At 35.6% G+C, this 14,906-nt stretch overlaps 2 protein-coding genes across 3 annotated transcripts; one reads left to right on the top strand and one right to left on the bottom strand.

The window, feature by feature from the left end:
• The first annotated feature begins 256 nt into the window (after window positions 1–256).
• On the top strand, window positions 257–2,242 carry LOC126615263 (ras-related protein RABA1f-like). Its single transcript, XM_050283075.1, has 2 exons — window positions 257–730; window positions 1,466–2,242. Exons 1-2 carry the CDS (start codon window positions 513–515, stop codon window positions 1,896–1,898), a joined length of 651 nt encoding a protein of 216 aa, XP_050139032.1. The 5' UTR covers window positions 257–512; the 3' UTR covers window positions 1,899–2,242.
• An 850-nt stretch (window positions 2,243–3,092) lies between these two features.
• Window positions 3,093–8,317, bottom strand: LOC126615262 (probable E3 ubiquitin-protein ligase ZFP1). 2 transcript variants are annotated; one of them, XM_050283074.1, is made up of 8 exons: window positions 8,145–8,317; window positions 7,887–7,946; window positions 7,091–7,288; window positions 5,155–6,036; window positions 4,247–4,641; window positions 3,994–4,086; window positions 3,612–3,779; window positions 3,093–3,499 (listed from the first exon to the last, which is right to left on the bottom strand). In XM_050283074.1, the coding sequence occupies exons 4-8, from the start codon at window positions 5,999–6,001 to the stop codon at window positions 3,353–3,355; spliced, it is 1,650 nt and encodes a 549-aa protein (XP_050139031.1). In that variant the 5' UTR covers window positions 6,002–6,036; window positions 7,091–7,288; window positions 7,887–7,946; window positions 8,145–8,317; the 3' UTR covers window positions 3,093–3,352. The 2 variants fall into 2 exon arrangements, with proteins under 2 accessions (XP_050139031.1, XP_050139030.1); XM_050283073.1 differs by lacking the exon at window positions 7,091–7,288.
• Window positions 8,318–14,906: the final 6,589 nt, after the last annotated feature.

The raw sequence follows: 14,906 nt of genomic DNA, 5'->3' as shown, positions 1-14,906 counted from the left end.
GTAAATTTGATTTAAAATTTTAATTTTTCTATCATTATTCAAAAGAAAAATATAATTCTTGGTTGAATGGCAGTTTAGCCCATCATTTTATCGGAGGCAGATTGTATGCCCTTCCATTATCATGTCCCTCTCATCCCTTCTTACGTTGTGCGGTTACGGTTAAGTCACGTTAATATTTTATATTAATTTTTTTATAAAAATAATAAGATATATTGACATGGGTTAATCGTCATCGCATAAATAGGAGGAGAGGGAAAGGAGATCGTAAGAAGAGGCAGACGGTCTGCCTCCCATTTTATGACCACCAGCACCAGCAGAAAACTCATAAAGTTGATGTCCTTCCCTTTTCAGTTTTCACTCAATCCCTCCTCCCTTGGTTCCATGTCTCCGAGTCCGAGTCGCTCTTCCAATTGAATAAATCGGCGACCCAATTCGGATTCGACCCGGAAAACCAGAACCAACCCAACCCAACCACCGAGTCAATTTTCAATTTGTGAGGGAGGAGGGCAGCCATGGCATACAGGACTGACGATGACTACGACTATCTGTTCAAGGTGGTGCTGATTGGCGACTCCGGCGTCGGAAAATCGAACCTTTTGTCGAGATTCACGCGCAACGAGTTCAGCCTCGAGTCGAAGTCGACGATCGGCGTCGAGTTCGCCACTCGGAGTATCCACGTTGATGAGAAGATCGTCAAGGCCCAGATTTGGGACACCGCTGGCCAAGAAAGGTTTTTAACATTTTCGCCGAATTCAAAATTCGATCATTTCAATCCGTTTGTATGTTTTGTTGTTCTTGTTATGGGATTTGGGTAACTGGGTGATTGAGTGCTGAGAAAATGCGGGAAAATGTGGGAAAACGGGTAATTGGGTGCTGAGAAAATGTGGGAAAACTGAAGGGAATGTTTAGAGTTTTTCGTTCGCCATACGAGTCGAGATCTGTCGATGAATTGGGTTTTTGTTTTTGTTTTCGCGTTATTGTTGCAATGCTGAACAGAATCTGATATTGCTGTGAGATCACTGCTGACTTTGAACATGTTTAGTTCTGCTTGGTTCATTGCAGAAGGACTGCTGGACATTATAAGTAGGTTATTGGTAAGTGTAAAATGTCGCCTGTGCCGGCGGATGTAAATTCAACAAGGGATTCCAATGTGGCTCTATGAATGGTGTGTTTTTGGAAATGGTATCGGTACTGAATATTCATTGCTTTCCTTATGCGAAGCGGATATGGTCTTTATATGGTCTTTAGTTTGTGCTGCAGGAGTTTTTCGGTAGCAGATTAGAAATTTGAGATATAGTTAGGTTGCAGGGCAGTTAAAACTTTGTTTATTTGATGTTGGTCTTGGTTGTGATTTGAGATATAGTGGGAAAAGGCTTTGTTGTTGTTGATGTTGGTCTTGGTTGTGATTTACGAGTGATGATTGCCTGAATGTTTAAGTTTTGAGTATTTATTTCTTTTGGTGAAGGTACCGTGCAATTACAAGTGCATACTACCGAGGAGCTGTTGGTGCTTTGCTTGTCTATGACGCCACCCGGCATGTGACATTTGAGAATGTTGAAAGATGGTTGAAGGAGCTACGGGATCACACAGACTCCAATATCGTGATAATGCTAGTGGGCAACAAGGCTGATCTGCGTCACCTTCGTGCTGTCTCTGTTGAGGATGCCAAGGCCTTCGCTGAGAGGGAAAACACCTTCTTTATGGAGACATCAGCACTCGAGTCTATGAACGTTGAAAATGCCTTCACTGAAGTCCTAACACAAATATACCATGTAGTCAGCCGGAAAGCACTAGAGGTAGGAGATGATCCTGCAGCATTGCCCAAGGGACAGACCATAAATGTCGGAAACAAGGATGACGTTTCTGCTGTTAAGAAAGCTGGTTGCTGTTCTGCCTAATAGTGAGGGCGATAGGTCAAGCTTAAGGGTGTCGTCTTCTCATTTTGCTGCCCCTAAAGTTTCAGGATTTGTTCCTGTCAACTCATGGAGTTTGTCATGAACTTTTTACTGTATGGTATTGCCTGAGTTTTTTAGGGTTGGCTTATAGTTTTGGAGTCAAAAGAAATGTCACAGCTTCCGTCTTATGTCAATTTTTTGATTAATTTACCTACGGCCCTCTCGCAAAATCTCGTGCTTCATCTTTTGTTGGTACTTTTGTTTGTTCTAGTTTAGGGTACAGTATCTGGATAATTTTTTTTGTATCGGATGGATGCTTAGTTAAATGTATGATGAATTTAGCGTTCCTTTTATGGCTCAATTAAGGGTGCAGTTTTCTCGCCACCCTCGACGGTAGTAATGCTCACTACCCTATTTGTTATTCTTGGATGAGTTTAAATTTTGAAATTTTTGTCTATCTATCTACACCACAGAACTTGAAATTTAAACTCATCTAGAAAAAGGTGGTAAGCATCACAGCAAAATAATCTCCCATTCAAGTAAATTGCCAATCGAGAAGGTTTTACACCATGACACGAGGCGGATTAAGGGATTCCGAAGTTTTACACCACAACACACATCTAAGTTCATCCAAAAAGATTTTTTCGAGTAAAAGCCAATTCTACCCTTGCCATCACGTCGATGTCGGTGTCAGTCTGTGTCGGAGTCGTCGACCAGCCTGACACCGGCCTCCTCCATCTCTCTAAAGTTGACAAGGACTCTCCCCTCTCGTTTTCCTCCTCTCCAGTTTGAATGTTCAAGATTTCATCTTTGTAGAGAGAAGAAAAAAGTAGAGAAGGAAAAAAGATGTGAGAGGAGCGGAGGGAGGGGAGAGAATCTCCATCGCTCTCAAGCACTCAAAGTAGGGTAGCACTCCCATTTGAGGGGTCGTTTGATATCATAGGGAACGTAGTGAAGAAGCTCAATTCCTATTCACAACTGAACTCAGGAAAGGAAGGAGAGAGAGAGAGAGAGAGAGAGAGAGAGAGAGAGAGAGAGAGGGTGGGATCGTATATAGTTGACGCAGCTTGGGATCAATAACGAACAATTACCAAAGACATTAAATTGTCACTCCAAACATAATCATAATTCAGCGTCGATCATTTTCGTCGACAAAGATGAATTATTGAAAAAATAAACAAATAGTTGACACCAATGAACAAGAACGTTGCTTAATTACCGAGAGTAAAACAGCAGGACGCAGAATTATAAAATAAAATAATGGTTTTGAAAAGAAAGTCTGTACAAGTTTGATAGATACATGACCAATGTTTTGGAAAGCCAACAAATAAACGAGCTGGATGGTAACAGTTGGTCGATATATATATTTTATATGCCGCTGCATATACAAAAATATATAACAAAATAAAGTTAGTTGAAAGAGCAAAGAGTCCTTTGTCATTCAACTGTCACACCTCCTATACATTCTTCTTCCCTGTGTTCAACGCTTCGGATTTGCAGATGGGGCAGACATTTTTCACAAGCAACCACTTCTTCAAGCAACTTGCATGGTACTCGTGTCCGCAGCGGAGAATTCCTATCTTCTCGCGGTTCTTATAATTATCCTGTAAAATTGCAAATGCAACGACGGTGAATAGATCAGCAAGGTCAAATCTTAAACGGTGAATACTGTCGAGATAAGAAAATATGTCGTAATTGGAATGAGTTTTATGGTACCTGGCATATGATGCAGGAATCGGCTTCCTTCTCTGGGGATCCAGCATCTTCGAGGTTTAAATTAATGGAAGATGATAAATAAGACCTTGACTTTAGTTGTTTTCTAATGGTATCCTCTGACAACCCAGTGCTTACATGGCCAATCTGCTCCCCCAATGCAAGAAGCTCCTGCAATTGAAAGTGGAGTTTTCAGGTTAAAACTTTGCTGAAGCAGCATAACTATTGGAATAACAGAATAACAGTGGTAGGAACATAAATATGTCTGAGAATCCATCGGTACAACTAAGGAACTCTTTTTATCTTTTGCTAATCTGCATGATTCAGTTATACCTTGATGTATCCATACGAACAAGTAGGTAACAATGGAACTACTTCAATTTACCTCATATGACATGTCCTCTATGTCCAACCGCATATCTCTGTGCTGGTCCATAAAGCTGCCATAAAAGTTTGGAACATCTACTATGACACCTTCCTATAAAAAAGCACCAAAAAGGTTAAGCCAAATATAATCTGAAACGTAGCTGGTAAATACTAAATAATTACACCATATACTTCCAAATAACAGCAAACAATATATATATATATATAGAGAGAGAGAGAGAGAGAAAGCGAGCGAGAGAGAGAAAGATTACATCAGCCTGAAGAACTCTGAAGTGGGGAAGGTTCTGGTGTCTTAAAGCTGCCTCGGGAATAACTCCTTGGTGTGGCCTGTATATCCTAAAGCCATTCGAGGGAATAGATCCTGGTTGCCTACGACCAATCTCCAAACCATTCTGAGAAGGATTCATGGTGCTGCGTGAGGAACTTGCAGGTAATCTATATGAAGCTGCTGTGGCACCCTGGGGGTTAAAATTAAGGTTGTGGCCTCTTAATCCTTGCATGGGTGGTGCTACGTGCTGATTATGATGGCGGTGGTTGAGCGGAGGAGGATGCCGGAGAATAGAGGAACTTCTGTTGCTAGATGAATCATGATATCTTTGCATACCCATGTTCCCGCTGTCCATAGAACCTACTGTGACATTACCCCCTGAGAGAATGAGCCACAGAGAGAACGAGCTCCAATTAATACATAAAAACCGATCATTAAATCAAGACACATACATGTGTTTCCTTTATTTGGTCATATGTTGTAACAGAAACAGAGTTTCCACAGAAAATAGGCATAATACCGAGAGCAAGTACTCGGATGGAAACTGATCAGATTTAATGTTCAAAATTGTGAAACTATGTTCTTTCCAGAAAATAAATAAATAAATACGGAAACAAAATTTTGAAAATTTCCTACAAAAAATATAAGCTTCTGCTTTTAATGCATAGGAGCAAATTGCAAGAGCAACTGAAACACCTTTCTGACATTAAATGACCTACGTAGAGATACAAATAGGAATCCAATTATTGTCGTACCCAGTGCACAAGGCTCCCGCTTTACGCAGGGTCTGGGAGAGGTGAATGTCGGCTAGCCTTACCCCCATTTATGGAGAGGCTGCTCCCAAAAATAGGAATCCAATTATAAGAGAAGAAAATACAAACAAGTACTGACCGTGCATAAAAGGAATAGTAGGAACTTGATTCCAGGATGAAGAGCTTCCATCTCCACTGTTACCACTTAAATGTTGGTCTAACCAGAGAGTTCCAGCTGGCTGAAAGCGCTGACCTGCATAATTTGCTTGATTCAGATGGTTATGGTCATGTGTCATAACAGAATCAAGCCCAGTTGTAGCTGATCTGTTCCTCATACTACTCTGAGGTCCTGCTTCCATAATTGGTGGATTCCCAGTTCCTGCATACTGAGGCAAGGCATAATTTACAGCATCCATTACAGCAACTCCATCAGGATTCCTCATATTCAAAGGAGGCACTGAAGAACTAGGGGTTGCAGAGGCATTAAAGTATTGAAAATTCCCTGGTAGGCCTTCAGGGTTTTTTCTCTTGTACGGACCTCTAGGATCATCCATTATGTGACTATTTCTATTATACTCATCTGCAGAAATTCCAAGGACTCCATAATGGCTAGAAGATGGTGAAGGATCAGAAGCCCCGTGACTTAGAGGAACAGGTAACACCCCAGTACTAGATGAAGGGGTCATGTATGAATAGTAATAGTTGGCTGGAGTTGCAACACCCAAATCAACATTATGTTGATGATGCTGAACACTGTACTGGGTCATCCTGTAGAATGCGGCATTATCATAACGCTCCGGTAAATGTTGGGCATCCAAACTAGTAGTGCTCCCTGAAGCTGTTACCATTGTGTGAACATTGTGCTGTTGGATACTAGAAGCGCCCCCAAAATGGACAGAGGGTGGGGGGCAGAGATAATCTTCCCCTTGTTGACTCATTTCCAAATCAATCATCTGACTAGGGCATAGCATATTTCTTTGCCCCATTGAAGTCACAAATAATCCCTTCCCAGCCAAAGTATCTACAAAAATCAGTCAGATGAAAAGTTAGGAGATTATAGAACATGGAACAAGTCAATAACAAAAATTTTGATATATATAGTCTACCCGCTCCATGGGGAGCAAGGAGTTCCAGGGTTAACCAATTTTTTAGGTCCACTTCAAATTGTAATTCAATTATCCAAACCGTAATTTTTTTGTGTGTCCATTTAAGGATCATCCCTGCCAAAAATAATCCAAACACATAATCATTTAACCATTACTATTATTTTAGTGTTATAGATGATCCAGTGTCCATCTAGCTGGAAAGTTGGTTGGCCGTAGAATTCATCACTCCCCGTGGAGCAGGTGAACAGGTCTACATGTTATACCCTCCAACCTTCGAACTTTAGCTCTTAATTTCTTTGCTATCCTTTACAAATGATTTAGTTATATATACAAATATTTGAAAAATAGAAATATGGTCATATAGTCTTCTAGAGTAGGAAGTTCAAGTCTTGTAACTAAGAACAATCAAGGTCACTGTTAATCAAAAAAAAAAACCATGAATGGTTCCGTACTATATCTAAATCAACCTCCCAAAAATTTGTACTCCAAATGCACAATTCAACATAGAAAGTCAGGCAAAAGATTAGTTCATGCAGCCAATGACATGATCACATTGACCACAAATACTTCAGGGGTGGAAGGAAAGCATAAAGAAAACCCTCAGCCAGGAAGAACTATCTTTAAAAAAATAGCTCTTTTCATCCACCCTACGAGATAATGTGAACTGTTTAGGTTTCTTCCGACACACAATGGAAAATCCAATTATCCTGTATCTTTCACTCTTTTAAAAGGTAAAGACAATCATGAATCCCAAATGAAACATGATGACAGATAAGCATACTTCACAAAACCAATACTCACTACTTCTCATTCTACTACTCTCTACCACAAGTTTGTAACCTTAAAAGATACAAAGCACACCCAACACCAAACAAAGGGGAAAGCACAGGTTTCACGGTTATAAACTCTTTTTAAGAAAATGTATAGTTGAATATATTTCAGTAATAAATATGACACCAGAAGCTCCACCTTTAAGAATTTACTTCCAACAGTCAAGGCTTTTTAGGAGAAAAGTTCACTCTTCCAAATTTATACCAACAATATTGCCTCCACATCATATCCGGTAAACCATACAAAGAAGTCTTATCCATGACTTTGTCGAAACAAACTCCATATGTAACCACTGTCAGACCAAGTAAAAAACTTCCCCGTTATGGATTAACCCATCTGCAAAAGAATCCCACTCCATCATACATGTTAAGTGTAGCATTGATCTCATCGTCACAAACCATCCGTTCTTTTTCAACTCTAACCTAGGATCTTTATACTCACCTCACCCTTCCCATGCCACTTGAGATAAGGTTCATGTGAGTAAACAATACACTCCAAATCAATATAGTCGGCAGCTACGTGCGAATAATCATAATTATGAGATTCTATGAGCTACGAAAATAATAAGAATGAGTCGTATATTGACAAACCTCGTGAAGAAAGAAAATCAAGCAACAGAAAATACAGTACCACCATACAATCTAACATTAACATTAAAAAAAAGTAACATGCAGATGATAACTTCAACAAACTTGGTGTTGGTTCCATAAATTCGTGTTCTATAAATATTTATAATTTATAAGTTACCCACTATTTTAGCTCATCCAGTTTAAAGGGGGGCAATTATATGTAACATATATCTAAATTTTAAGTTTTTAATGGTTTCTTTGACTTTCCTAAGAAAATCAGAAGAACCCAAATTTATTTTAATAAAAAACAAATAAATTCCACAAACTCTAAGAAATAAATTTAACACAAGTACAAGATTACGTACCTTATTATCATAAACAAAGGGATTACATTCGAAGAACCACCGAATTTCTTCAAAAAGTTCCTGCAAAGGAAAAAAAAAACCCAATTCAATAACAAGATTAAACAAACGAAATCATCCAAATTGTAATCGGAAAGAGCGAAAAATCCTAGAGGTCAAATTAAACGCTAACGGCCATAAAAGCTTCAAAATTTTCAGCAAGAAAAGATAAAATCGTGAAAAAGTTTGAGAATTTCAGAGACATCGGCGTAGAAAATAAACCTCGCCGAAACGAAAACCGATCAAAGCAAAGCGAGATCAAGAGGGTCCTCCCAGATAGAGATCAGAGAGAGAGAGATTGGGTTTTCAATATAATTGACAGAGAGAGAGAGAGAATTGAAATTCTGGGTGTTCTTCTTTATATCCAGGATAGAAGGAATATTTATTTTATATACGGTTTTATGGCTCTGAATTCCTAATTCTGACCGTTTATAATTTAAGTTTTCAAAAAGGAATTTTTATTTTTTATTTATTTATTTTTGTTGTTTTTGTTTCCAGTTTTCCTTCGGTTATTATTTTAAAATCCAGTTATGACGTGAAAAATATGGTGATGACGGTGTGCATGCTTAGGTGGTTCTGTTTTTATTAACTAATTAGGTTTATTAAAATCTAATTATTTTATTGGTTTTCCTAATTGAATTTGTATTTTTTTAATGGAGATTTTTACTTACTCGATAACAACCTCAGTTTTCCGTTTCTTGAAGGCAAGTTACACACACTTGACCTGTTAACAAACTCATGCATTCAATTTTGCACCCTTGTCTTTTTTTTTCTTTTTAAAAAAAAACGATATTATCTACATTAAAATAATGGACTTAGCCTCACAATGAGTTAGCAATAATATGATTCAAATTCACTCTTGGTGAGAATCGAGCGTAAGACCTCTCACTTGTCTTTTCATTCATTTTCAATAATATATATATAATTTGCATTTTTATACATATTTTTAAGTATTTTAGAAAAATATAAATAAATACAAAATTAAATATATTAAATTTTCAAAAAGGGTCAATTTTTTCAAAGTACTTTTTTAATTAAATAAATACTTACTATACTTATTCCATATTTTACTAACTTAGAATATTTTGAAACTAGTTTGTATTTGATTTTGTGATGCCAATATCTTGAAATCAAGGGAAGATTTTATTAGTTGATTTTTGTCATTTGCTATTGCGTTTGTCTATAAAAAATTTTGTTCAATAGTCCAACCTACTTAGTAGTACGAAAAATAGATAATTATGTCTGCCAATAAAGATAAACTACCATAACATGAATAGTCGCACCAAGGTATCAAATTGATCATAAATATTTATTGTCTTTGCATCTTGTAATTGAACCTAAGAGATCCGCTAACTGAATAGAAAAGCTACGACTAGACCAAAAATCAGTTAGAAACAAGTTATCTCATATACGAGTGCAATTTACATTTATATTATAAAATATTTTCTTAAAGATAAACTAGCCTCCATGCACTCGCTCACACGCGTGCAGAAGATATTTTTTGAATCACGACGTGTTACACTTGATTTACATGTTTTAAATGTATTTATTAATGTAGATGGAAATAAATAATAAATACATTTAATAAAAGTGGTTTTTTAACTAATCAAAGCAACTGAATCCATATTAATAAAAGCGATCTTTCAATTTTCATCTACATTTTATTGAATTTACATTAAGATTAAAAAAAATATTTAATAAACAACTGATTGCTAGCCCATTGTGAGGCTAAACACACTTCATTCCCTTAGTATAGATAACATCGTTTGTTAAAACAAATCATTTGACAACTAATTGAATCACATTATTATGCACGTGCGAGAGACTTTTTTTTTACAACTGTCACTACGCACCTCTTAAGTGTTTAAAATTTGAGAAATAATATTTAATAAACAACCACGTGCAAAAGGTATTTTTTAAATCACAGCGCGCTAAGCGCGATTTAGACATTTTAAATATATTTATATGCATGAATTGCTTCAATATTTTTTTATTTCGTTATTTTCTTTTTTTATCACCGGTGTTACGCATCTCTTAAGATGTTTTGAACATAACAATCATGATTTTTCTTAATTTTTTATTATATTTTTATTCCCCATCACGTGAGCACTATCAACTTTATCATTTGTTTATTCTTCTCTCTCTTCCCTTTCATTTTTTTATTCTTTTCTCTCTCTATCCATTTATATTTATATTATATTTTATGATGACTAAATTACCAACTTACCCCTTGCATGATTTGATATATTATTTTGGGTAGGTTTTGAATTTTTTGTTGGCGGAGGGGCAGTTTGGTCCAATTATTTTTGTCAAAGTGAGTGATACCAAAAATTTTGTTGCATGCGTGACCCTAAAGCCATTGTTCATCGCACTGCTCGCTTTATATATTACTAGCCTTCATGCAGGCGCTCACGTGGGTGCAAAAGATATTTTTTGAATCACGGCATGCTACTCGCGACTTATATATTTTAAATGTATTTATATGCATAAATTGACAACTCCTATAGCATGAGGCCTTTTGGGAACTCACTGACTTTGGGTTCCATCGGAACTCTGAAGTTAAGCGAGTTCGAGCGAGAACAATCTTAGGATGGGTGATCTACTGGGAAGTTCTTGTCTGAGTTCACATAAACAAAACCGTGAAAGTGTGGTCGGGACCCAAAGCGGACAATATTGTGCTATGGCGGAGTCGAGACCGGGATGTGACAGAATAGTATCAAAGCTACTCTGCCGTTTGGTGCGAGTGTGCCGACGAGGACGTCGAGCCCCTAAGGGAGTGGATTGTAACATCTCACATCAACCAACGGAGAGGGAGTGATGTGCCTTATATGTACATGCTCACCTCCTATAGCACGAGGTCTTTTAGGAACTCATTGGCTTCGGGTTCCATCGAATCTCCAAAGTTAAGCGAGTTTGGACGAGAGCAATCCTAAGATTGGTGACCCACTGGAAAGTTCTCGTTTGAGTTTCCAGAAACAAAACCGTGAGCGCGTGGCCGGGATCCAAAGCGGACAATATCATGCTACGGCAAAGTCGAGACTGGATGTGACACCTCTCTCTTAGTGTAGATAATATCGTTGGTTAAAAAAATAATCATTTGATAGCTTATTTAATCACATTGTTATCTGTGTGCAAAAAAACTTTTTTTATAACCGGCATTACACGTCTCTTAAAATGTATTGAATGTGTTTAAAAATAAAGAAATTGAATCACATTATTGGTAACTTATTGTTAGGTACTAATAAAAAAAACACCAAAAAGTAAATTATTAAAGAAATACTGTTAAAATGACGAAAATGTCCTACCTTATTTGATTTATTATTTTGGAATGCTTTTGAATTTTTTTATTTCAGTGGCATTTTTATCCAAATATTATGGTGACATCAAATCACTATTTACCTTTTCTATTCTCTTTATATATAATAGATAGGTAGATGCATAGTGCAATCAGAACATATAATCTTACATATATTTAAATAATTTTGGAGTAAAATTCTTTCCGACGTGACAAGACAAGTACTATTTTTTCTCCTCTTGTGTGCATAGTTGACAGCTCCCACCACCACCACCCATGGTATTGAACTATGGTCGCATATCCACATGTCAACAAAAGACAATGGACATCAATTCAACAAAATGATGTAATCCTTCAAATGACGAATGAGAATTCTCTTCGGATCCTCTTTACGAGGATTTTGAAAATTCTCAAATTGTGTCTGTTTATCGTATATTATATAGTTAGTTTTCGTCAAGTATTATTCATGTTTAATTTTAAATAAAAGCATTTAAAATAATTTCTGATCACATGATGTACAATGAACAAACACGATTTGAGGATCTTAGAATCCTCATTCTCATATGACATCGAATTAAGAAGACGGATCACCTTTTGAGAGTGGCATTAGGAATATTTAGGGCCTGTTTGAAATTACTTTTAAAATAGCTGAACGTGTCTTTTATGAAAATGTTTTTAGATTAATCTTTAGTTAAAATGAAAGTGAATTCTGAAAAAAAAAAATTAAAGTGCTTCCTACAAGAAACACGTAAATGATGTTTTTTTCCAGAAATTACTTTAAGTGCTTTTGAAACTCAAAAACATTTTATCTAAATAAAAAAAAAACGTTTTCACACATTTTAATAGCACTTCTAAACTAATCATTTGATTCACACTTCAATCAATCCCACATGGCCTAAAATAATCACTAATTACTTTTTCTTTAATTAATTTTGTTTTAACAAAAACAATGTTAAAACATTAAATCATGGGTGACTCAGTAGTTGAAGACGAATTTCAAGTCCTTATTCTTACGGTATGTCCTAGGTTCGATTCCTGCCACTGATGAATCGCACGATGGTGGCCAAGAGGAAGATGAAATGCCTCTATGAATCTTCTCAGCTTCCGAAAAAGTAAACTGTCGTGGCAAACCAATTGGTCCCTTCTAAAAAAAAATTTAATCATGAATACTTTGGTAACCAATAAAACCCACTTCCAACTCATTAACTAATACAAAATATGTAGAATTGTTGACCTAATCATCCACGAAAAGAGACGGAAACTTAAAAACAAAAACGTTATTGTTGTGCTTCTTATTCTCTATAAGTCATCCTCTTCACCAAGCCGCCGTTTTGGTTTTTAGGTCAGAAGTGTGTGATCCTATTTTACTTTCAATTTTGGTCAGAGCTCAGAAACGTGCTTTGAAATCATAAATCGTTAAGGTTTTTGACTCCCCTTATCACAACTTTTTTCTAATGTGGTATGCAAAAAAATCAGAGAGAGATATGAGAATAAATTAGAGGATACAGATACATCGTCATGTGACATCGTATGTTAATGAAATAATAATACGTGAACAAAAATGTATACATATTTTTATTTCATTGACACGAAATGTTACTGTAAATGTATACAGAATGTCACATCATTCAAAAATTTCAACAAAGATTACAAGATAAGAAAGAAATTGAAGGTTCAAAACGAAGAATATTCCTCACAATTTTTCATACGGAAATAAATTGCTGCTATTGTCATGTGGTCCATTCTCTTTTGTCATGTGGGCTCATTAAGCTTAAACTTCTTTATATCTTGTTCTTTGGTTATAATTAAGGGAAATAATTTTCGCACTCAAATTCTTTCATGCGTTACTTTTTTTTCTGTAGCTTTTGGAGGGACTAAACGAAAAAAGAACAAAGCAACAAAAATATTAAAGGGTTTGCAGAAGAAAAGTCTGTACAATTATTTTCCTGATGTTGGAGTATTAAACTATGAATTTTATGACACGTCTACTATTTTTTTAGTACAACGGTATATTTTACACTAATGGAATGAGAGAGTCGGCTAAACTACACAATAGACAACCTAATTTGGTATCGAATTCGTCATCCATGAGATTCGAATCTAAGACCTTTCAATTACAAGTGAAGATGAATACTAACAGATCGTAGTACTGAATGATTATGACATGTTTACTTAACATGAATGGAAAAAAATAATGAATTGGAGAATTTTGGAATGCGGGAAGTAAGGAAAGAAAATTAGATCAAGCAGTCCCCTCAATTGACCTTAATCACAGTTTTCAAATATTTGATTATGAAATTTAAAGGAAACCTCACACTTTCTCTAACTCCATGTGCATTAGCAAACACAGAAAACGTTAGAAGACGAAGACATGTTTATTTACGTGGTATGGAGATGAGAAAAATGCATATTGTACGACAATACTCTGAACTGATTCTAAACATCTATATTTTAGTAAACACGAGAAACTCAAGAATGAGAATGATTCCAAAACCTACTAAACCTGTTATTCATGTCATCTTTAAATTAAATCAACAACCCCATTTATAAAGATATGATTAGACTCTTTGCATAATTTGATGAAACCACCACAATTACCCCACCAATTATACTCTACTAAGATATATGATTAATTTCTAAAGATCTGTTTGATATTCAAGTATTTTTAAACTCAAAAATAACTTTCAAGTTTTAGGCTTTGAATATTTGTTTGGTAGAATTATGTAAAAAAAAAAAAAAAAAAAAAACCTAAACTCAAATATCAAAAATGAATTTTTAGAGTTTTTAAACTCATACCCAATACTTTTTTCTCTCCAAATATTTGATGCGCTCTGTTTTTTTATATTTCTTTCTCTCTACTCCAACACTTCTCTCCTATTTCTTTCTCCTTTTTTTTCTCTTTATCCTCCTCTCATTCGATGCTCTCTTTGTCTTTCCTACGATATTCTCTCTCTCTCCACTTTTTCCCATCTCTCTTTGGATTTCTATGTCCAATTGATGTTACCGATTCCATTGTGAGATGAATTTTTTTTTTTATTGTTAAATTTTAAAAACAATTTTGAATCTCATACCAAATAAGTTTTTGAATCTTAAAAAACGAATTTGAATCACATTATTACTAGCTCATTGTGTCCACCCCCTCCTCGAGTATAGATAATATCGTTTGTTAAAAAAAATATATATATTCTTAAGTGATGTTCTTAAAAAATATTTTAAGAAATAATAAATTTATTTTAATAGGATACCAAACCTGCCCTAAACCCTCTAAATTTAAATAGATTATTTTTAATCCAAACCATCTTTAGGAATTAGCTTTAAGTGGTGAAAGAGTCAAATAATGAATTAAAAATCATGATTAATCAAGTTTACCAAAACAGAACAAAAAAATCATGATTAATCAAGAGTCTGATTACCTCTACTTTAAGTTTAACCATACACAGAAAGAACACTAGAATTCCTGTCTTTTCTTTTCTCTTCCTTTCTTAGGCAGCCTAACTACTCCAAAATTTAATTATTATAATCATGTCATGAAATTTGGGTTTAAGAGTTGCATCCAAACCCATAACACTGTTCATACGATTTTTGAAGATTTTTTTTAATCCAAAATGGTCCAATCGATTGGTACTACTCGTTATTTTGGTCATTGACAATGAAAATTGATAGACATAGAGCTCGTTTGGATATGCTTT

Source organism: Malus sylvestris, chromosome 3 (assembly GCF_916048215.2).
Source record: "Malus sylvestris chromosome 3, drMalSylv7.2, whole genome shotgun sequence".
Lineage (NCBI taxonomy): Eukaryota > Viridiplantae > Streptophyta > Magnoliopsida > Rosales > Rosaceae > Malus > Malus sylvestris.
Note: the sequence above shows the minus strand (reverse complement) of the source record. Positions and strands in the feature narration are given on the sequence as shown.